Below are 24870 nucleotides of genomic sequence, written 5' to 3'. Positions count from 1 at the left end.
ACATTTCCAATGTCAGTGCTGGCATATAACTGCTAAGTAATCTAGGGCCTCAATTTCTTCATTTGTAAAATGACGCTAATGATATCTTTGCTACAAAAGTTTTACAATTAAATGAGATCAAATTAGTAGAGATCAACTTGTCACACAGTGGGGACTCAATAACAGGATGATAGAATTATTTCAACAGGGGCTGGTGGGCAGATGGGCCCTATGGCCTGCACGCCCAGAACCAAAGCACCACCAGTCTACTCACTCGGATGCCACGGCTATAGCCGATAAGCTTGAGGATGCGCAGGGACTGTAGGCCATTAGCGATGTTGAGGTACGGATAGTGCTTGCCTTTTGTCTTTACTAAGATGTAAGGCAGGCTGAGGATGATGATAATAAGCACATCGAGCAGATTGTAGCCATCCTTCCAAAATTTGACGGGGTCCACATAGAGCTTGAGGTAGAACTCTGCACTATAGATGGACTGAAATAAGAGCTCTGAGATCTGTAGGGGTGACAAGGGTGGGCGGGTCAGACCAAGTTACAGAGCCCTATACCCTGGCCTCTGCCCAATCGTGTGTGTTTGGGGTAAGGGGTGTGCCTGAGTCACCCAAAAGAGAGTAAAACCCAGGCACAGTCCCTGGTACACAGTGGACACACAGTGTGCCCAACTTCCTTCTACTATGTATGTCTTCCCTACCCAGTGACCCTAGGCCAGGAACCAGGTTTGACCTCGGGTAAATGGAAATGACTAAGAGAAGGACCATGGAGGCCCAGCATAAGGCAACTCATCATGTCAGGCAACTGGAACGTCAGGTTTCCCAAAGAGAAAGTCCCAAGAATTTTCTATCAACCTGAATATTTAAACCTTGAGGAATAGAGATGAAACACTAAGATAGCTACTTATGTTTACTTTTTTAATCATACACACTTAAAGTCAGTTAACTAATCTGTTTCTAAAGAATATGAAGACTATTTTTTTCACTTTTACACCTTACAAAACCATATTCAAATTCTTCTTACACATCTACAGTTCCACTAGCTTTGTTTTTACTGAAAGATACTTTCTGAGTTAACTAAGCTTTTCCTTATCATGAATGCATTTCATTCACCGAAAAGGCTTTAACTGAGCATCTGCCATGTGCCAAGCAAATTCTGTTTTAGGCAATGGGAAACGCAACCATGAATAAGACAGAAAATTTCCAGGCCCCTCTCCCAAGTCTGCAATCTAGTAGAAATAAATGCTTAAACAAGTACATAGATAACCTCAGATAGGAAGGAAAATGAAACAGCTTCAAGGATGGGGGCAGGGAGTGCAGTATGTGCAAGTGTTTAGAAAAGGTGGTACACGGAAGTCTCACTGAAGCCATAATAAGAACTGGGAGAATTCTTACCAGTGGTGAGTCCAAGAGAGAGAGAGGTGTTCAAGATACACCAAAGACAGTGTGGCTAGAACAGAAAGGGGACAGAAGGGAGGGAGGAAGGAGGGAGAGGCAGCTGAAAAGAGGGCCTAGTATGTCCCATAAGAGTTTTTAATTTTAATCTCACCCTTGTAGGATTTAGAGTGAGGCCATGATTATGAATGAATTACATTTTAAGAGATCTTGCTGGGAAAATAGACTCTGGGCAGTCAGCAAGAATAGCAACTGAAGGGCAAGTTAGGGAGGAGGCGACAGGCAGAATGTCTAGGAGTCACCCAGGCAATAGTCAACCAGGCAATAGTCCAAGAGATTGGACTGGGTTGGAATGGGGGGTAGTGTGGTGTTTAAAAGAGGTCTGACTCTGGATGTATTCTGGAGGTAGGGGTGATGGGGAGTGCTCATGAATTCAGGCACGCAGAAGGTAGAGGGAAGGCAAGGAAGACAGAGCAACTGGGTAACTGGTGATGTCCTTAAGTGAGATGAGTTTGGGGGTGGCTTAAAGGGGTCCAGAAACTTTATGGCAGAAAATAGAAAGGATTTTGATATCACCTTTTAAATAGACATCAGGTGCTAGCACTGGAATTTATAACTCCAGCCAAAGCTGTCCATGTAGATAACATAAGGGCAGCTGGTATTTTCATTTGTCCTGTACACTTACATATGAGATCTCCGCACAGCAACTATGTACATACACTTTCAGTTAACCAAAATGTACAACCATATACTACTACCCAGCTAAAAAACAAAACATTGCCATTCTAGGCAGACTTTTTGGATTTCCTCATTGATCAAATCCCTTTCTCTTCTCAAAAAGGTAATCCTCCTGTAAATTAGGAGTATATCATGCTCTTCTACTTTATACTTTTACTTGTGCCTCTAAAAACACGACTTTATGTTTTACATATTAAATATCATATTCATTAAACAATTCTTCGACAATTTGTTGCTTTCATTTAAGTTGTAAGCTGCATCAACGTTGATGTGTGCAAACCTAGTATGCTGTTTGACCGCAACTTGCAGTAACACTTAGAAAAATACTACCACTGGGCCTCCCCAGTGGCACAGCGGGTTGAGCGCAGCGCTGTGAAGCTGTCCACACAGCCTCTGCAGTGTGTGTTCACGATTCCCAGCCAGCCAGGGAGATTCCCACATGGCGTGGCAGACCTCTCCTCAGCAGGTTATTTCGATTGTCTGCCTGTTCTGCTCCCCACTCTGCCTCTGGTGAATCTTCTCACCCTCCTGCGCCTCTGGCCTGTACCCCAGCTCTTATATAAAAACAAATAAATAAATCTTTAAAAAAAAAAAAAAAAGAAAAATACTACCACTTATTTATCCGGCTACCTGCTGAGTGATATTTAGTTTGTACGCCTTTGAACAACTCCTTTATACTTTGTTGTATGCTTGTGTGAAGTTTCTCTGTTTCTCGCTTTCTCTAGGAATGGAACCACAGGGTTATAGGAGATCAGCATTTTCACCTTCACTAGATTACTGCCAAGTTGTTTTCTAAAGCTTTGGTGCCAATTTAATATCAGCAGTGTTCCAATTGTTTTACATACCAAAACTTCTGTCAGACTTCAATTTTTGTTAGTCTGATGAAATATTAAATGGCATCTTGTTTTTACTTTTTTTCATTTCTCTAATTTTAATGAAGTTGAGCATCTTTTTAGGTTTAAGTTGTACATTTCCTGTTTCTGGTCTTTGGCCAAATTTTCTATAGAACTGCTTTGTCTTTGCCTTATTGACTTGGGAGATATTTCCTTTCTTTTGAATGCTAATCTGTTACCTGTTAGATAGATTGCAAATGCCTTCTCCTATACTGACCTTTCTTCTCTTTAATCATCTCTTGATATACAGAAGTTTACAGGGTTTTTTTTCCCCAAAGATATATTTATTTATACAAGAGCCAGGGTATAGGCCAGATGCACGGGAGGGTGAGAGGATTCACCAGAGACAGAGCAGGGAATAGAACAGGCAGACTGATGAAATACACTGCTGAGGGGAGCCGCGGGAGAGACAGGAGAGGTCTGCCACGCCATGTAGGACCCTCGCCGGCTGGCATCTAACCGGCACTGCAGAGTGCTGCAGACAGCTTCACAGCGCTGCGCTCAACCACCTGCACCACCAGGGGAGGCCCCAGAAGTTTACAGTTTTGTTTTTTTTTTTAATGTTTGTTGGGTTTTTTATTTTTTTATTTTTTTAAATAATAAATTTTATTTTTATATTCCCCATACAATTGCAACCCCCCCATTCTGATCCCAATCCCTCCCCTCCCGCCCCCCACCCCCCCAAAAGTGTCTCTGGTTCATAGTTTTCTGTTGATTCTGATTTTCACTTTCTTATAGTTATTCATTTTTCTGGTCCCTTATTTAAGTTTTCTAGATTCCTGCTATGAGTGAGACCATCCGGTATTTTTCTTTTTCTTTTTGGCTTATTTTGCTGAGCATGATCCCTTCCAGCACCACCCATGTTGCTGCAAATTGCATGTGTTTATCTTTTTTGAATGCTGAGTAATATTCCATGGTGTATATTACCACATCTTCTTGATCCAGTCATCTATTTTTGGGCATTTGGGTTGTTTCCAAAGCTTAGCTATTGTAAACAGTGCTGCTATAAACATAGGGGTGCAGGTGTTCTTTGGAATTGATGTTTCTGTGTCCTTTGGGTAAAGACCTAGGAGTGGAATTGCTGGATCATATGGAAGCTCTATGTTTAGTAGGTCCAGAAATCTCCACACAGCTCTCCATAGTGGTTGGACCAGTTTGCACTCCCACCATGTTTGTTGGGTTTTTTAAAAAGATTTATTTATTTATTTATACAAGCACTGGGTACAGTCAGAGGCGCGGGAGGGTGAGAGAATTCACCAGAGCCAGAGCGGAGAGTAGAACAGATAGAGTGACAAAGTACACTGCTGAGGGGAGCAGTGGGCGGCAGAGGAGGTCTGCGCACCATGTGGGACCCTCGCCCCTGGCGAGGATCGAACCAACGCTGCAGAGGCAGCTTTGCAACCCAGAGCTCAACCACTGCGCCACTGGGGAGGCTCAGAAGTTTACAGTTTTAATGGAACCAAATTAAATTAACCAAACTTTTTTCATGGTTTGTGTATTTTATATCTTAAGAAACCTTTTCTTCCTAACATCATGGAAATATTCCGTATTTTTCTTCTAAACATCTTAAAGTTTCTTTTAAGTCACTCATTGAAGAACCTCTCCTTTTGCCACTCATTAGCAGCATCACCTGACAGCTACCAGGTTTCCAGATAAGCCAGGGTCTGTTTCTAAGCCCTCTATCATGTTACACTGGTCTACATGTCTATCCACGTATGATCATCCTGCTTTAGCTATTACAGGTTCACAGAAAAACTTATGACCTAGTAAATTAAGATTTCTCCAACTTTTAACTGTAAAAATCATCTTTGTTGCTCTTTATCTTTTATTAGTTTATCTAAATCTTAGCACCAGCTTTTGGAGACCCATAAAAAATCCTGCAACTCTTTATTGCTTATTCAATAACTTTATTTAGTATTAACTTTTTTTTTTTCAGATTCTTTTGGGATTTCTATGTGGAAATTGACTAAAAATAATGACAGTGTTTTGTTTTTTTTTAACTTCGGTTACCCTTGTTACCCTATTACTCAACTATAAATCTTTTTTTAATTTTATGTATTTTTTATATCATTGTTCATTTTTGTATGTTTGATTTCTCCCCTCAGGTGTAATTCCAATAAAATTCCCATCACCATATTTTCCGTGAACCATCACCACAGTCTCTTGTGCTGTCTCCACCTCTCCCCTGCTATGTATCATGGATTTATAGTTTGCGTGCTAGTTTTTTTCTGACCACATGTTCAGTTTCCCTATATTCCTCCTTTATATGAACCCATCCATTATTTTTATTTTTCCTTCTGGCTTATTTCACTGAACATAATCCCTACCAGTTCCATTCATGTTGCTGTGAATGGCATGAATTTATCTTTTTCGATTGCTGAATAGTATTCCATTGTGTATATATACCACATCTTGATTCAGTCATCAATTTTTGGGCATTTGGGTTGTTCCCATATCTTAGCTATTGTAAATAGTGCTGCAATAAATATAGGAGTGTAGGTTTCCTTTCTTTTTTTTTTTTTTTTTTTTTTTTTTTTTTTATAGAGGCATGCTTTATTTATTTGTTTGCTGGTTTTGTTTGTTTGTTTGGTTTATACATGCACTGGGTACAGTCAGAAGCGCGGGAGGGTGAGAGAATTCACCAGAGCCAGAGCAGGGAGCAGAGCAGGCAGAAGGACCGAAGTACACTGCTGAGGGGAGCAGCGGGCGGCAGGAGAGGTCTGCACGCCATGTGGGACCCTCCTCTGGTGGCCGGGGAGCAGCCGGGGATCGAACCGGCGGCGCAGAGGCCGCGCGCAGTTTCGCAACCCAGCGCTCAACCGCTGCGCCACCGGGGAGGCCCTGTAGGTTTCCTTTCTAATTAATGTTTTTGTGTCCTGTGGGTAGATTCCTAGGAGTGGAATTGCTGGATCATATGGTAGATCTATTTATAATAATTTGAGGGTCCTCCACACAGCTTTCCATAGTGGTTGGCCCAGTTTGCATTCCCACCAGCAATGTAAGAGGGTTCCTTTTTGTCCACATCCTCACCAGTATTTATTGTTGTCAGGTTTTCTAATGTGGGCCTGAATCATACTGGTAAGGGGGGGTATTTCATTGTGGTTTTGATTTGCATGTATGTTGAGCATGTATGTTGAGCATATGTTGTTTCATGTCTGCTGACCATTTGCATTATCTCTTTGGAGAACTGTCTTTTTAGTTCTTCTGCCCATTTTTTGAGCAGGCTGTTTATTTTGGTTTTGTTGAGTTGTGTAAGCTCTTTGTAGATTTTTGATATAAGTCCCTTGTCAATTGTATGGAGTGCAAATAATTTCTAATCTGTATGGTGTTGCTTCACTTTGGTTATTGTCCCTTTTTCTGTACAGAAGCTTTTTAGTCTGATGTAGTCCCAGCTGTTTATCTTTTACTTCATTTTCTTTGCTTCATGGGATGAGTCTTCAAAGATGTATCTGAGATGTATGTCATGGAGTGTTTTGCCTATGTTTTCTTCTATATATTTTATGGTTTCAGGTCTTACATTCAAGTCTTATCCATTTTCAGTTGGTTTTTATGTATGGTATAAGGTAGTAGTCCAGTTTACCCAGCACCATTTATTGAAGAGACTGTCCTTGTTCCAGTGCGTATTCTTGGCTCCTTTGCCATAGATTAGTTGACCATATACATGTGGCTTTAAGTATGGGTTTTCAATTCAATTCCATTGGTCTGCTGTTTGTTTTGTTCAAGTACCACGCTGTTTTAATTATGGTTTTGTAGTATAGTTTGAAGTATGGGAGTCTTCATACCTCCATTCTTCCATTTTTTAGTCAGGAAAGCTTTGACCATTTGAGGTTTATTTTTTTTTCCCAATTCCATAGGAATTTCATTGACATTTGTTCTATTTCTTTGAAGAATGCCATTGAGGGCCTCCCCTGGTGGCGCAGGCGGTTGAGCGCAACGCTGTGAGGCTGTCCGCAGCCTCTGCAGCTTGGGTTCGACCCCAGCTGGCTGGCGAGAATCCCATATGGTATGGCAGATCTCTCCTGTCTCACCCACTGCTCCCCTCAGCAGTGTATTTCAGTCAGTCTGCCCGTTCTGTTCCCCACTCTGTCTCTGGTGAATCCTCTCATCCTCCCCTGCATCTGGCCTATACTCCAGTTCTTGTATGCATTAATAAATAAATCTTTAGAAAAAAAAAAAGAATGCCATTGAAATTTTTATTGGAATTGCACTGAATCTATAAATTGCTTTTGGTAGGATGGCCATATTGATCATGTTAATTCTACTGATCCAGGAGCAGGGAATGTCTTTCCATTTTTGTTTCTTACTTCTTTTATCAATGTTTTGCAGTTTTCTTTGTACAGGTCTTTCACCTCCTTTGTGAGGTTTATTCCCAGGTATTCAATTTGGGGTACAATGGTGTTTTCTTGATCTCTTCTTCAGATTGTCTGCACATAAGAAGGCTACTGATTTTTGTGGGTTGATTTTGTTTCCTGCTACTTTACTAAACTGGCTTACTGTTTTAGTTTTTCTGTGGTTTTAGGGTTCTCTCTATATATTATCATGTCATCTGCAAATAGTGATAGTTTTACTTCTTTCCTATTTGGATTCCTTGTACATCTTTCTCTTGCCTTGTTGTTCTGGCTAGGACTTCCAGTATTAAATTGAAAAGTAGTGAGAGTGGACATCTTTGTCTTGTTCCAGATCTTGGAGGGAAGAATTTTAGTTTCTCACCATTAAGAATGATATTGGCTGCAGGTTTGTCATACATGGTATGTTCCTTCTACCCCAATTATTTTGAGGGTTCTTGGATGTTGTACTTTATCATAAATGGATGTTGTGCTTTATCAAACGCTTTCTCAGCATCTATTGATAGGATCGTGTGGTTTTTCTTTTTCTTTTTGTTGACGTGGTGAATTACATTAAGTGATTTTCAGATGCTTAACCACTCTTGTGTCCCTGGTATCAGTTCTACTTGGTCATGAGGTATATACTTTTGATGCATTGTTGGATTCAGTTTGTTAGGGTTTTTGCATCTGTGTTTGTTTGGGATATTGGTCTGTAGTTTACTTTTTGTGTGTTGTCTTTGCTTGGTTTTGGTATTAGTGTAATATTGGCTTCATAAAATATGCTTGGTAGTATTCCTTTTTTCTCAATTTTTTGGAAGAGTTTTTGTAGGATAGGCACCTTTGAATGTCAGGGTAATTTGACATTCTAGCTTCCTGTATGCCTATTTTCATTTCCTTCTTCATGTTTGGGAAGGTCTCTTCCATTATTTCCTGGAATAGGTTATCAGTTGATTTGTCTCTCTCTTCACCTTCTGGGATTCCTATGACTCATATATCCTTTCCTCATGGTGTTGAATATTTCTCAAAGCATTTCTTCGTTCTTTTTCCTTTGTCCATCTCTTTCCGTCACTGGTTCTTTTTATATTTGTATCTTCAAGAGTACTAATTCATTCTTCTACTTCATCAATTCTGTTTTTGCTGCTTTTCCCAGAATTCTTTAGCTTCCCATTGCCTTTATTTTCTTTTTAAAGACTTGTTTTCATTCTTCAGTTCAATGATTGTATTTCTCATATCACTCTTTTCCTTTTCTTGTTCTTTAAATTTTAAAATTATGGTGAATCGGAATCCTTTTCTATGAGGCAGAGAAATTCTTCCATGTCAGGGATGTTGGGTTCTGCATACTTTCTTTTTATGGCGTGTTGCTTGCTTGGCTATTTGAATTTTTTTTCTCCCTGATGTTTGCTTTTGTATTTGTTATATGCACAGTGCCACTGCAACCACTGGTGCTGGCAGGCATTTCAGGGTGCTGCTACTGGGACATCAGGGACTGGTGGCCAGGCCTGATCTGGTACCATGATGCCAGGCTTCACAAGGACTATGATGCTGTGGATGGGCTGATGGGTGCTAGGGCTGTTGGGTGCTGGCACTGGAGGTTGCTGAGTCTCTGTGTGCTGCTGGTCTCCCCCTACTTTCGTGTCTTTGCACACAAGGCCAGGTGCGGTTGGCACAGCTGCAATGTGGTTCATGCACACTATTGCTATGTGTGGGCTGAAGGGCATTTGCCCATGTGGTTGCTGCTGACCCTGTGGGCACTGGGCCCTCCCTCTACCTGCCTGGCTTAACTCACAGGGCCAGGTGGGGCCAGCACAGGCAGGCAGGGATTTACACAGACTCTAATACTGTGCGTGGGCTAAATGGCACTCTCCCAGGTGGTCACTGCTCACCATGGGGTTGCTGGGTCCTCCCTCTACCTGCCTGGCTTCATGCACAGGATTGGGTGAGGTCAGTGCAGCCACACTAAGTTCACACAGTTTCTTATGTTGTATATAGGCCAAAGGGCTTGCTCCCACATGGTCTCTGCTCACCTTTCAATTATAAATCTTTTTTTTTTTAATTTTTTTTTTTATTAAGGCATGCTTTATTTATTTGTTTGTTTGTTTGTTTGTTTTTTTATGCATGCACTGGGTACAGTCAGAAGCGCGGGAGGGTGAGAGAACTCACCAGAGCCAGAGCGAGGAGCAGAGCAGGCAGAAGGACCGAAGTACACTGCTGAGGGGAGCAGCGGGCGGCAGGAGAGGTCCGCGCGCCATGTGGGACCCTCCTCCGGTGGCCGGGGAGCAGCCGGGGATCGAACAGGCGCCGCAGAGGCCGCGGGCAGCTTCGCAACCCAGCGCTCAACTGCTGCGCCACCGGGGAGGACCTCAATTATAAATCTTAACTGGAATACTACTTTAAAGGGATTATGCTAAGTTTTACAACTGGATATGAATTTTAATATAGTTTTTTCATAGATACACTTAATGAGGTTAAAAATAAATCCTTTATATATATTCATAGTTTGCTAAGTTTTTATCATAGAGGACATTCACAATAAGCTTTTTTCCTGCATCTTTAAATAATCTTAGGGGCCTCCCCAGTGGCGCAGCGGTTGAGCACTGGGTTGTGAAGCTGCCCGCAGCCTCTGCAGCGCCAGTTCAATCCCCGGATGCCGGGCGAGGGTCCCACATGGCGCGCAGACCTCTTCTGCTGCCCACTGCTCCCCTCAGCTGTGTACTTCGTCAGTCTGCCTGTTCTGCTCTCTGCTCTGGCTCTGGTGAATTCTCTCACCCTCCTGCACTTCTGACTATATCCAGTGCTTGTATAAATAAATAAAATAAATCTTTAATAATCTTAGGAATTTCTTTCTTTCTTTTTTTTTTAAAGATTTATTTATACAAGAACCGGGGTACAGACCAGATGTGCGGGAGGGTGAGAGAATTCACCAGAGACAGAGCGGGGAACAGAACAGGCAGACTGACAAAATGCACTGCTGAGGGGAGCAGCGGGCGAGACAGGAGAGGTCTGCCTTGCCATGTGGGACCCTCACCGGCCAGCTGGGATCAAACTGCCGCTGCAGTCTGCGGACAGCTCCACAGTGCAGCGCTTAACCCCCTGTGCCACCAGGGGGTTAGTAATTCTTTCATATTTTAAGCTAATAAAATGTGTAAGTCTTTCTGCACTGATGGAAACACCCATTATGGCAATGGTATCTTATCGCTTTTGTACATTTTTTAACTTGCTTTCCTAATATTCTGTTTGGGATTTTTGTGTTCAAGTTCATCACACCATGAGCTTTTTTATCCTGTCCTTCTCTAGTTGGGGCATGAGGTTATGCTAGCTTCACAAGATGAAGAGTTTGTGGGCAGGGCAGATACACTGGTGTATTAATCACTGAAAGCATTTTATGCTAGAAATTGGAGCTCCCATGAATGTAAAACCATCTCTACCAGGTTACTTTGTTTGCTTGACGGAGGGGCATTTTAAACTACTAATGCAATGTTTTATAGTCATTAAAGGACATATGTGGACATATAAAGATTATTTCAAATTTTACTGAATTTTTTTTCTAGAAAATCATCTTATTTCAGCTAGATTTTTTAAGTTATTGACATGAAATTATTACATTTATGGCACCTACTGTATCTGCAATTTTGCCTTTTAATTCCTAGCATGATTCAGGGATTCCATTTACCTTGTCTCATGAAGTTATATTTCTATTTTCAGATCTAACTTACGATTCTGTTGATACTTTCTTTGAGTCTGTTTCCTATTTCATTCATTTCTGCTCTTACCTTTACTCTTTCCTTCTTTTTCCCTTCTACCCTACGATTTCTTTCACTTTGATTTTATTCTCCACTCTTTTCCATCAAGTCAGCTCATAATCCACATACCACAAATTCATCATTTTAAAGTGTAAAATTCATTGGAAAGGGCTAGTTTTGAGAACATCAACTTTTGTTTATCTATTGTGGTAAAATAATACATATCATCATTAAATTGACCATTTTTAGCCATTTTAGGTATACAATTAAGTAGAACTAAATGTGTTAACAATACTGTGCAACCTTCACCACTGTAATTTTCCACAACTATTTTACTATCCCTAAAATAATGCACAATTCCTTCCATTCTCTACTTCCCCATCCCAGCTTTGTTATAGTGAACTCTGTAACACTTTTCTATATGCATTTGCCTATTCTAGGTATTTCCTCTAAGTGGAACCATACAATATTTCATTATTGTGTCTGGTTTTCTGGTTTAGTGCACATAGCATGCTTTCAAGGTTCATCCACATTGCAGCACGTGTCAGAATTTCACCCATTTATAAGGCTGAGAAATAGTCCATTTATTTGATGGATTTGGATGCTTTCTTCTTTTGACTGTTATGAATAATGATTCTATGAACACTGGTGTTCAACTATCTTTTTGAGTTCTGTTTTTACCTGACAATTGCTATCTCTGGTAATTCTATGTTTAACTTTTTGAAGAACTGCCAAATGGTTTTATATATTGGCTGTATGATTTTACACTCCCACCAGCAATGTTCAAGGTTCTAATTTCTCTATATCCTCACCAATGTTTGCTTTATACATTTTTTTTCTTTTAATAATAGCTGTTCTAATGAATGTGAAGTTGTATCTCATTATAGTTTTGATTGCATTTCCCCTTCTAATGACTGGGGATATTGACCATCTTTTTAGGTGCAACTTGAATATCCTTCGGAGAAATGTCTATTCTAGTCCCTTACTGGAGGTCCTTATTCTTTTTTTTTTTTTAAATAATAAATTTTATTTTTATATTCCCCATACAATTGCAACCCCCCCATTCTGACCCCAATCCCTCCCCTCCCACCCCTCACCCCCCAAAAAGTGTCTCTGGTTCATAGTTTTTTGTTGATTTTGATTTTCGCTTTCTTATGGTTATTCATTTTTCTGGTCCCTTATTTAAGTTTTCTAGATTCCTGCTATGAGTGAGACCGTCCGGTATTTTTCTTTTTCTTTTTGGCTTATTTCGCTGAGCATGATCCCTTCCAGCGCCATCCATGTTGCTGCAAATTGCATGTGTTTATCTTTTTTGAATGCTGAGTAATATTCCATGGTATATATGTACCACATCTTCTTGATCCAGTCATCTATTTTTGGGCATTTGGGTTGTTTCCAAAGCTTAGCTATTGTAAACAGTGCTGCTATAAACATAGGGGTGCAGGTGTTCTTTGGAATTGATGTTTCTGTGTCCTTTGGGTAAAGACCTAGGAGTGGAATTGCTGGATCATATGGAAGCTCTATGTTTAGTAGGTCCAGAAATCTCCACACAGCTTTCCACAGTGGTTGGACCAGTTTGCACTCCCACCAACAGTGCAGAAGAGTTCCTTTTTCTCCACACCCTCGCCAACATTTGTTGTTGCTAGTTTTTTTAATATGTGCCATTCTCACTGGTGTAAGATGGTATCTCATGGTAGTTTTGATTTGCATTTCCCTGATTACAAGTGATGTTGAACATTTTTTCATATGCCTGTTGGCCATTTGCATTTCCTCTTCAGAGAAGTTTCTTTTTAGCTCTTCTGCCCATTTTTTGACGGGATTATTTTCTTTGTTGTTGAGTCTCATCAGCTCTTTGCAGATTTTTGTGATCAGTCCTTTATCATTAGTGTTGGGTGCAAAAATGTTCTCCCAGTTGGTGGGGTTTCTCTTTGTTTTTGTTATTGTCTCTTTTGCTGTGCAAAAGCTCTTTAATTTGATGTAGTCCCAGCTGTTTATCTTTGCCTTCACTATCACTGCTTTGGGTGATGTGTCTGTAAAGATGTCTTTGATGTGCAAATCACGTAGTGTTTCGCCTATATTTCCTTCTATATATTTTATGGTTTCAGGTCTTATGTCTAGTTCTTTAATCCATTTTGAGTTGATTTTTGTGTATGGTGTGAGGTGGTGGTCAAGCTTCATTCTTTTGCATGTAGCGACCCAGTTTTCCCAGCACCATTTATTGAACAAACTTTCTTTGCTCCAATGCATATTCTTTGCTCCTTTGTCAAAGATTAGTTGACCATAAATCTGTGGGTTTATTTCTGGATTTTCTATTCGATTCCATTGGTCTGTATGTCTGTTCTTGTTCCAATACCATGCAGTTTTGATGATTATGGCTTTGTAGTATAGTTTGAAGTCTGGGAGTGTGATGCCTCCATTCCCTTCTTTTTTTTTTTCAGGAGAGCTTTGGCTATTCGGGGTTTTTTGTGATTCCATATGAATTTCATCAATAATTGTTCTATTTCTTTGAAGAATGACATTGAAATTTTGATTGGAATAGCATTGAATCTGTATATTGCTTTTGGAAGGATGGCCATTTTAATAATGTTTATTCTTCCAATCCATGAGCAGGGGATGTCTCTCCATTTCTTTGTGTCTTCTTCTATTTCTTTTAACAGTGTTTTATAGTTTTCTTTGTATAGGTCCTTTATCTCTTTTGTTAGATTTATTCCCAAATATTTGATTTTTTTTGTTTCAATAACAAAAGGGATGGTTTTTTTGATTTCTTCTTCTTCAGATTTATTGTTTGTGTATAGGAAGGCTACTGACTTTTGCGTGTTGATTTTGTATCCTGCCAATTTACTGAACTGATTGATGAGTTGAATTAGCTTTTCTGTGGAGTTCTTGGGGTTCTCTATGTATAATATCATATCGTCTGCAAATAGTGATAGTTTGACTTCTTCTTTTCCTATTTGGATTCCTTGGATGTCTTTCTCTTGTCTTATTGCCCTGGCTAGGACTTCCAGTATTATATTGAAAAGCAGTGGTGAGAGTGGACATCCTTGTCTTGTTCCAGATCTTAATGGAATTGCTTTCAGCTTTTCACCATTGAGAATGATACTGGCTGTTGGCTTGTCATAGATGGCCTTTATGATGTTGAGGTATGTTCCTTGTATCCCAAGAATTTCAAGGGCTTTTATCATGAATGGGTGTTGCACTTTGTCGAAAGCTTTCTCAGCATCTATTGATATTATCATATGGTTTTTATATTTCTTTTTGTTGATGTGTTGGATAACGTTGATTGATTTTCGGATGTTAAACCATCCTTGTGTCCCTGGAATGAATCCTACTTGGTCGTGGTGAATTATCTTATGGATACATTGTTGGATTCTGATAGCTAAAATTTTATTGAGGATTTTTGCATCAGTGTTCATTAAGGAGATTGGCCTGTAGTTTTCCTTTTTTGTGTTGTCCTTGTTCGGTTTTGGTATTAATGTAATGTTGGCTTCATAAAACGTGTTTGGTATTGTCCCTTCCTTCTCAATTTTTTGGAAGAGTTTGTGAAGGATAGGCACTAATTCATCTCTGAATGTTTGGTAGAATTCATTTGTAAATCCATCAGGTCCTGGGCTTTTGTTTTTGGGGAGGTTTTGGATTACCATTTCAATTTCGCTAATTGTAATTGGTCTGTTTAGGTGTTCTATTTCTTCTTTATCTAGCTTTGGGTGATTGTAGAGTTGTAGGAATTTGTCCATCTCCTCTAGATTGTTAAACTTGTTTCCATATAACTGTTCATAGTAGTTACTGATTATTCTTTTGATTTCTGCTGTGTCCGTTGTGATTTCTCCTCTTTCATTGATGATCCTGTTTATTTGTGCTTTCTCCCTTTTTTCCTTTGTGAGCCTGGCTAGGGGTTTGTCTATTTTATTGACTTTTTCAAAGAACCAGCTCTTGGTTTCATTGATCTTTTGGATTGTTTTTTTAGTTTCAATTTCATTTATTTCTGCTTTGGTTTTTATTATTTCTTTTCTTCTACTGGTTTTGGGGTTTTTTTGTTGTTCTTTTTCTAGATCTTTGAGCTTCGAGATTAGGTTGTTTCTTTGAGTTCTTTCTTGTTTCTTGATGTGAGCTTCTATTGCTATATATTTTCCTCTTATTACTGCTTTTGCTGCATCCCATACATTTAGGATATTGGTGTCCTCCTTGTCGTTCAATTCAAAAAATTTTTTAATTTCTTCTTTGATCTCCTCATTAGTCCAATGGTCTTCCAGTAGTGTGGTTTTTAATCTCCATGAGGTAGGAAAGTTCCTTGCCTTCTTTTTATGGTTTATTTCTAGTTTGATGCCTTCATGGTCAGAAAAGATGGTTGATATGATTTCAATCTTGGTGTATCTGTTGATATTTGTCTTGTGCCCCAGTATGTGATCGATCCTGGAGAATGATCCGTGTGCGCTTGAGAAAAATGTGTACTCCGTTTTTTTGGGGTTTAGTGTTCTATAGATGTCTGTTAAGCCCAATTGCTCTAGGTCCTTATTTAGAGCTTTGGTTTCTTTACTTATTTTTTGTCTTGTTGATCTATCCATTGTTGATAGTGGTGTGTTGAAGTCTCCCACTACGTATGTGTTTTCTCTGATGTCTGTTTTCAGAGAGGACAACAGTTGTCTGATATATTTTGGTGCTCCTTCGTTTGGTGAGTATATGTTAATGAGTGTTATTTCTTCTTGAAGTATTGTCCCCTTGATCATAATGTAGTGACCATTGGGGTCTCTTTTTATCTTTTTGAGTTTGAAATCTGTTTTATCTGATATAAGTATAGCTGTTCCAGCTTTCTTTTTTGGTCCATTTGCTTGTAGGATTGTTTTCCATCCTTTAACTTTGAGCCTATTTTTATCTTTTGTAGCTAAATGTGTTTCCTGGAGACAGCAAAAGGTTGGGTTTTGTTTCTTAATCCAGGCTGCAACTCTGTGTCTTTTTATTGAAGAGTTTAGTCCATTTACATTTAGAGTTAATATTGATATGTTAACATCTGTATTTGCCATTGTGTTTGTCTTTCCTTTGATTTTATTTATTTATTCTTTTAATAACTTTTTTTTTTTTGGCCTTCTTTCATTGTTATTCGTCCCTCTGAGGTTCTGGCTTTAGGACTCCTTGTAGTATTTTTTGGAGTGGGGGTTTAGTTGCAATGAAATTCCGGAGTTTCTGTTTGTCTGGGAAGGTCCATATTCTTTCTTCAAAGAGGAAGGAGAGCTTTGCGGGATAGAGTATTCTTGGTTGGCATCTGTTTTCTTGGAGTCTGTTGACTATGTCCCTCCACTCTCTCCTTGCCCGTAGTGTTTCTTCGGAGAAGTCTGATGTCAGCCTGATTGGTTTTCCTTTGAATGTTATCTGTTTCTTCCCTCTTGCCAGCTTCATTATTTTTTCCTTGTCCTGGATTCTTGGGAGCTTTACTATTATGTGTCTTGCTGTATTTTTCCTTTCGTCGTGGAAGTTTGGTGTTCTTCTTGCTTCTTGTATATCAATTTTCAGCTCCTTCTTCACATTTGGGAAGTTCTCTTCAATTATCTCCTTGAATATTTTCTCTGTTCCTACATCTCTCTCCTCTCCTTCTGGTATTCCTATAACTCTTATATTTCCTTTCCTCATGGAGTCAGATAGTTCCCGAAGTCTTTCCTCGTTCTTTTTCCTTCGTACTTCTCTTTCCTTTTCTGTTTTGGTTCTTTTTATTTCTGTGTCTTCAAGATTACTTATTCGTTCTTCCATTTCATCTATTCTGCTTTCATTGCTTTTCCCAGAATTCTTTAGTTCTTCCATTAATTCTTTGATCTCCTGCATTTCTTTTACTTCCCTCTTTAGGGACTCAATTTCTTTCTTCTGACCATTGTTTTCCCTCTCTAGGGACTCAATTGCATTCTTCTGATCGTTGATTATTTTTCCCTTATCATTGTTTTCCTTTATGACTTCTGTCAGTTTTATAATCACGGCAATTTTAAATTCTCTTTCTGGAAGGCTCAGAAATTCTTCCAAGTTATTGTCGTTGCAATCTGGGGGCTGGTTTTCTTTTTGTGGTGTGCTTTTTCTCTGGAGAGTTGCTAGGTTGCGTGTGGTTCTTCTCCTCCCTACTGTCTGTTTTCTAATTTGCCGTATGCGTTGGGACACTGTGTTGTTGGGACTGGCCGGCATCTTGGGTGGGCTTCTCTGTTCCCCTCTGGTTCCTCCAGGAGTCATCTGTCAGTTTCAAGCAGTCTTTACTGGAGAAAGGTCCCTGTTCTAAAATGCCGATGTGGGGACACACTCCTCTGTGCGCCTGGTCTGCCCCGGCGGTGGGTTCCTGCTCCCCCTCTGGGCTTGGACTGCAGGCCAGAGGGGGTCTGGCGTGGGCGAACTTCCCCCGCTCACCTCTGGCTCCTGAGGAGGCCTTCTGCAGGTAGTCTTTACTGAAGAAATGTCCCTGTTCTAAAATGGTGATGTGGGACACACTCCCTGCGCGTCTGGTCTCAGGCACACTCTTCTGCGCGCCTGGTCTGCCCCGGCTGTGGGTGCTCGCTCTCCCTGTGGGCTCAGACTACTTGTTCGGAAGGGGCCCGGTGTGGGCTAACTCCCCAGCTGGCCACTAGCTCCTTCAGGAGCCTCTGCTGGCTTCAAGTCGCTAGGTGGCGCCAGAGATCTCTCCTAGAGCCCTTGGGGAGCTGATTTTCCACCCCGTGGGACAGGGAGCAGAGCGGGGATGGTAGGGTACACCTCAACGGCTTTGGGGTGCTGTGTCTGCCTTGTGCCTCACCGTCGTGGGGAACCCACGCCCCTAATTTCGTGCCCCGGGTCTCAGTTCCAAAGCCCTCAGTTCCAGGACGCGGGCTGTAGCCCAGATCAGTGGCGCGGGAATGGCGCCTTTTGAATCCCGCTTCCCTGCCTGGGCGCCTTGTTTCTGCTCACTCAGGGAGGGCCTCCGCGGTCTCCCCGCAAGCCTAGGTCGCAGGCGCGGGGACCTGGGCAGCTGCGATCCGATCCGGATCAGCGCGCCGCTTTCTGAGCAGGCTTACCGGGTGGCCGGGGCTGTGTGCTGGTGCTGGTCTCCTCCTGGGGGGCGGGGCTCTCTTTAATGGCGCCTGGAGCTCACCTCCGCGGCGGATCCTGCAGGGTTCTCCACAGCTCCCGTTCACGGGGTGTGGTGGCTGAAATAGTTCCTTTCCACTCACAGTCCCACTTGCTGCGTCCGTTTTTCTTGTTGGCCGTTTTGGTTTGTTGTTTCCCTCCTCTCTGCCGTTTGGAGAGTGCCGACTTTGTGGGCGGGGGAGGGGAGCAGGTTTCTGCGCTTCCCTCCCTTGTACAGAAGCTCTTTAATTTGATGTAGTCCCAGCTGTTTATCTTTGCCTTCACTATCACTGCTTTGGGTGATGTGTCTGTAAAGATGTCTTTGATGTGCAAATCACGTAGTGTTTCGCCTATATTTCCTTCTATATATTTTATGGTTTCAGGTCTTATGTCTAGTTCTTTAATCCATTTTGAGTTGATTTTTGTGTATGGTGTGAGGTAGTGGTCAAGCTTCATTCTTTTGCATGTAGCGACCCAGTTTTCCCAGCACCATTTATTGAACAAACTTTCTTTGCTCCTATGCATAGTCTTTGCTCCTTTGTCAAAGATTAGTTGACCATAAATCTGTGGGTTTATTTCTGGATTTTCTATTCGATTCCATTGGTCTGTGTGTCTGTTCTTGTTCCAATACCATGCAGTTTTGATGATTATGGCTTTGTAGTAGAGTTTGAAGTCTGGGAGTGTGATGTGGAGGTCCTTATTCTTGAACTGGGTTGTGTAATTTAGTTGTTGTTGCTACTGAATTGTGAAAATTCTTTATATATTCTGGATATTTATCCCTTAACAGATATATGATTTGCAAATGGTTTCTTCCATTCTGGGATTTTTTTTTTCTTTCGCTTTTTATAGTGTCATTAGGTTCATAAATATATTTAATTTTGATGAAGTCCAATTTATTCTCGTTGCCTGTGTTTCTGGTATCATATCTATAAATCGCTGTCACATTTAAAGTCATGAAGATTTACCCTATGTTTTCTTCTAAGAACTCCAGACTTTATAGTTAGGATGTTGACCCATTATGAGTAAATTTTTACATATGGTGTGAGGCAGGAGTGAAACTTAACTCTTCTGCATGTGGTGATCAAGTTGTCCCACCACCATTTGTTGAGATTATTCTCTCCCCCAGTTAATGTTCTTTTTTTTTTTTTTAAAGATTGTATTTATTTATGTATACAAGAACTGGGGTATGGGCCAGCAGGTAAGAGTATTCACCAGAGACAGAATGGGGGGAGCAGAACAGGCGCATATACTGAAATACATTGCTGGGGGGAGCAGAGGGCAAGACAGGAGAGGTCTGCTGCACCATGTGGGTAGCTCCCTGGCCTGGATCGAACTCATGCTGCAGTGGCTGGCGATAGCTTGATGGCACCAAGAAACAACCCCTGCACACCAGAGAGGCCTACCCCACTGAATGTTCTTGACACCCTTATTGAAAATCAATTAGCCATAGATATTAAAATTTATTTCTAGAGTCGCAATTCTAATTTTACTTCTTCTCCTCCCCCCACAGGTCTATCTTTATGTCAGTATCACACTGTTTGGATTATTGTATCTTTGTAATAAGTTATAAAGTAAGAAAGTTCAAATTCTTCAACTCTAATTCATTTTCAGTACTGTTTTGCCTATTCAGGGTCGCTTGCAAATCCATATGAATTTTAACATCTGCTTTTCCATCTACTGTTTAAATGCTGTTCAAATTGCAAGAGATTATACTAAAAATTTATAGATCATGTTGGATAGTTTTCTTAACGAGTCTTTCTATCCATGAACACAAGATGTCTTTCCATTTACTTAAGTCTCATTTAATTTTTTTCACCAATATTTTATGTTTTCAGTATTTACATCTCTCATTTCCTTGGCTAAGTTTATTTCTGAACCTATATCTTATTTTGGATGCTGCTATAAATTGAATTTTCTTAATTTCTATTTCAGACTGCTCATTGTTAGGTACAGAAATAAAACTAATTTTTACTGCTGGTCTTGTATCCTGTAACTTTGCTGCATCCATTTAGTAGCTCTAATTGTGTGTGGTGCATGTGTGCAATCTTTACGATTTTCTAAATATTTGCTCAAGTCACACCTATAAATCAAAACAATCTCACTTCTTCCTTTTCAATTTGGATATCTTTTATTTCTTTTTCTTACCAAATTGCTCTGACTAGAATTTCCAGTACAATGTTGAATAAAGGAGAACGCATTCATTTTGTCTTGCTACCGATATTAGTGGACTTTCAGTATTTCACCATTGATGTATTACTAGTAATATCATACCACTGAGTATGATATTAGCTGTGAGTTTCCCATAAATATATTTTATTATCATGAAATGTAGTTGGATTTTGTCAAGTGTGGGATTCCTTGGCACCAAGTGAGATAATCATGTGGGTTTTTCCCTTCTTTCTACTGGTGTGTTAACATTAATTGGTATTCTATTATTCAACCATCTTTGATTTCTAGGATATATCTGTTGGTCATGGTTTATAATCCTTTTAAGTAAGCTCTTGGATTCAGTTTTTTAGTATGTAAATGAGGTTTCTACATCTTTATGCATAACACACATGTAGCTTTCTTTTCTGGCTATGCCTTTGTCTAGTTTTGGTGTTGGAGTAATACTGGTTTCATGGAATGAGTTCAAAAGTATTCCTCCTATCTTCTGGAAGAGTATGAAAAAGATTGATATTCATTCTTTAAATGCAAGGTAGTATTAAATAGTAAAACCATGTCACCCTGGGTACTTCTTTATTGGTAGGATTTTGATTAGTGATTCAATCCCTTTCCTTGTTGTAGGTCTATTTGCCATTTCTTGATGGTTGGTATGTTTCCAGGGTTTTATCCATTTCATCTAGGTCAGCTAATTTGTTGGTTTACGATTGTTTATATGAGAGTATTCCATATAACCCTAACAGTAACATCCCAACTTTTATTTCTGTTATCAGCGATTTGAGTCTTTTCTTTTTCTTCATCAAGTTAGCAAAGGTTTGTTAATTTTGCTGATCTTATCACTGAACAAGATTTTGACTTTGTTGATTTTTCTCTATTGTTCCTATACTCTCTATTTTGTTTATATCACTCTAATATTTTATTTCCATGCTTCAGCTAGCATTGGGTTTAGTTTTGTTCTTCTTTTTACAGTTTCTTAAGGCACAGAGTTAAATTCTTTTTTTCAGATCTTTCTTGTTTGTGCATGTAGGCACTCACAGATATACATTTCCCTTTGAGCGGAGCAGCAGTGTTCTGCTGCATTTTATAAGTTTAATTACACTGCATATTTAACTACAGACATACATATATATATATATATATATATAAAATTCATTGGTATATTCTATATTCCAGTGATTTCTTCTTTGAACTATTGGTTGTTTATGTTGTTGTATTTCCACAAATTTGAAATTTTTGGGAAATTTTTCCAGTTTTCCTATTACTTATTTCTAGTTTCATTCCACTATTGGCAAAGAAGATATTTTGTATGATTCCAATAATTTTTACTTATTGATACTTGCTTTGTGGCCTAATGTATGGTCTATCCTGGAGAATGCTCCATATGTACTTCAGAAAAACTAATATATCTTCATGTGCTGACCCTTGGTCAATGTAAAAATGTCTTTGTCTCCTCTAACAGTTTCTGTTTTAATGTCTATTTTGTCTGAACTAGAATACAACTCCTGCTACCTTTTGGTTTCTATTTGCATGGATCATCTTTTTAATCTTTCATTTTATATCAATTTTTATCTTTGAACTTAAAGTCTCTTATAGACAGCATATATTTGTATTATTTTTATAATCCACTGTCTTTTAATTTGAAATTTAAATTCATTTACTTATTAAGGAAGAATATATTTTTGCCATTTTGTTCTTTGTTTTATGCATGTCATTTTTTTGGTCCTCAATTCCTCTATTTTTACTTTATGTCTTAAATTTTGTGTGAAATTCTCATGTTGATTTTCTTACAGTGTATTATTTTTATTCCTTTCTCATTTCTTTTTCTGTATTTTTTGGTTTATTTTCTTGGTCATTACCCACATGATTACAATTAACTTCTTAAATTTATAACAATATTTTTCCTTTACAACCTTAGAGAGAGATGGAGACAGATAGGCTCTGTGCTAGGGTAATCCTTCAATGCTCTGCTCATCATTTGTAACCCTGGGATTTTTTCAGGTCGTTGCTAATCATGTGTCCACCCCAGCTTTCTAATAAAATGGGAGTTTTACTCCCACTTTCAATGCCCTAATTTTCCAAAGAACCTCTGTCCCTGGATTTTCCTCACAGGCTTTCAGCATGTCCATTTCCTGCCTCAACTGTTTTTTATTTTTGCTCAGGTGATTTTTGCCCAGGTGCCCTCTACATAGTCACTTTTCTACACTGTAGAAGTTCTACTCTAGGCAAAAGAAAAGCAAGAGACTTGCATGAGTCCCTCCAGCAGACCTCATAATAATTAAAACAAAGACAAGTCCTTAAAGGCCTCCCTGGTGTCGCAGGCGGTTGAGCGCAACACTGTGAAGCTATCCACAGCCTCTGCAGTGTGGGTTCAATCCCAGCCGGCCGGCAAGAATCCCACATGGCGAAGCAGACCTCTCCTGTCTCGCCTGCTGCTCCCCTCAGCAGTGTATTTCATCAGTCTGCCTGTTCTGTTCCCTGCTCTGTCTCCAGTGAATCCTCTCACCCTCCCGCACATCTGGCCTATGCCCCGGTTCTTGTATAAAAATAAATAAATCTTTAAAAAAAAAAAAAGACAATTCCTTAAGAAGTTCTGATGTGCTGTTTCTGTACCCAGGGATCAGGAACCCACACTGGGGACATGGGCTGCCATCTTTAAGCTCATCATCAGTCTGGGCTGGGGAAGGGGTGAGTCAAAGGCAAGTAAAATTGTTACAAAGTTTTCCTTTTCTTTTTTTAATTTTTTTAAAAGATTTATTTGTTTATGCATATAAGGACTGGGGTACAGGCCAGATGTGCGGGAGGGTGAGAGGATTCACCAGAGACAGAGCGGAGAACAGAACAGGCAGACTGATGAAACACACTGCTGAGGGGAGCAGCAGGCAAGACAGGAGAGGTCTGCCACACCATGTGGGTAGCTCTGTGGCCAGCCGTGATCAAACCCGCGCTGCAGAAGCTATGGACAGCTTCACAGCGCTGCGCTCAACTCCCTGCACCACTAGGGAGGCCCTTCCTACCTTTTAAAAGTTACTTCTTTCCTGATTCAGAGTTCAGTCAGTTGCAGTAAACCTTTAACTTTTTCCCAGTTTTGTGTTTCTATACATAATGGACCCTTGGAGTTACCTACTCTGCGATTTTCACTTATGTCACTCCTCTCTATCATTTTTGAAGGACAGATTTCTGGATGTAGAACTCTTGGTTGACAGCCTTTTTCTTCCAGTACTTAGAAGAAAATATCCCACTGCCTTATAACCACCATGATTTCTGGTGAGAAATCAGCTATTAATTTTATTAAGGATTTCTTTTTTTTTTTTTTTTTTTTATAGAGGCATGCTTTTTTTTATTTATTTGTTTGTTTGTTTGTTTTGTTTATACATGCACTGGGTACAGTCAGAAGCACGGGAGGGTGAGAGAATTCACCAGAGCCAGAGCGGGGAGCAGAGCAGGCAGAAGGACCGAAGTACACTGCTGAGGGGAGCAGCGGGCGGCAGGAGAGGTCTGCGCGCCATGTGGGACCCTCCTCCAGTGGCCGGGGAGCAGCCGGGGATCGAGCCGGCGCCGCAGAGGCCGCGGGCAGCTTCGCAACCCAGCGCTCAACCGCTGCACCACCGGGGAGGCCCAAGGATTTCTTATGTGTCACAAATCACTTCTTGATTAGTGCCCCCAAATTTTCTTTGTCTTTACCTTTCAACAGTTTGATTTGATGTGTCTAGGTGGATCTCTTGAGTTTATCCTTATCAATCTTCTTGGACATACAGATTTGTTTTTCATCAAATTTGGGAAGTTTTTAGACTTTATTTCTTCACAAATTGCCACACCCTTTGTCTACTCTCTTTACGAAGCAACCATTCCATGTGTGTTTTTATATTTTAATGGTGTCCCAGAGGTCTCTACTTATTTTTGTTCATTCTTTTTTCTTTCTGTTTCTCACAGAGATTTAAAAACCATGTCACTGCTGCTACTGCTGCCACCATCTTCCCAGATTTTAGAGTATATTTTTAAAGTCACTAGAATTTTTCCACAGAAAAGTATCTTAAATATCTTAAAAAATCACACATTTTCAGACATAAAATAGATGATACACAAGAAAATAGATCCACTTTGTCTACTTACCTCAAAAAAGTTGAAAAACGCATAACTTGTTCGAAAATCAGTGTTCAAGACCACAAAAAAGGCATTCAATGAGATGGTGCTAATCATAATTATCTTAAAGAGACGACTCACAATGAGTTTCTTCACAAATTCCTGACTGCGAATTACATTCATCCTGTCAAAAAGTTGGTAAGACATCTGATTATCTTATAACAGAACTAGATCTCCAAACAGTGTATACTTTTAAAAGAGCAACTAAGGCAGCTCTCCTGCCCACCTGTAACTACGCAGGTGTTTCTTTTTATAAACCTTTTCCCTTTGCAAAGCAGCAGCAGCAGCTCCCCTGTGACTATGCAGGTGACTCTATCTTTCTCCTTTTCCTAATAAACCTGTGCCTTTAAAAATGTAAATAAATAAAATAGTGGTACATACACTTTAAAATTTCAATTAAAAGCTGACTGGATCATTAAAA

The 24870-nt window shown here is 39.9% G+C and overlaps 1 protein-coding gene across 1 annotated transcript in view; it reads right to left on the bottom strand.

The window, feature by feature from the left end:
- Positions 1-24572, bottom strand: part of CATSPER3 (cation channel sperm associated 3) — a gene marked incomplete at both ends in the record, with an annotated part of 33119 nt that extends 8547 nt beyond the window's left edge. Inside the window, 2 exons of the mRNA XM_084252618.1 lie at positions 254-493; positions 24420-24572. Of these exons, the coding sequence (XP_084108744.1) occupies positions 254-493; positions 24420-24572 (393 nt within the window). The remainder of the gene's footprint in view (positions 1-253; positions 494-24419) is intronic.
- Between the last annotated feature and the right edge of the window lie 298 nt (positions 24573-24870).

The sequence above is a fragment of the Talpa europaea genome (assembly GCF_964194135.1).
Source record: "Talpa europaea genome assembly, chromosome: 13".
Lineage (NCBI taxonomy): Eukaryota > Metazoa > Chordata > Mammalia > Eulipotyphla > Talpidae > Talpa > Talpa europaea.
This window is presented reverse-complemented; position numbering and strand designations above follow the sequence as displayed.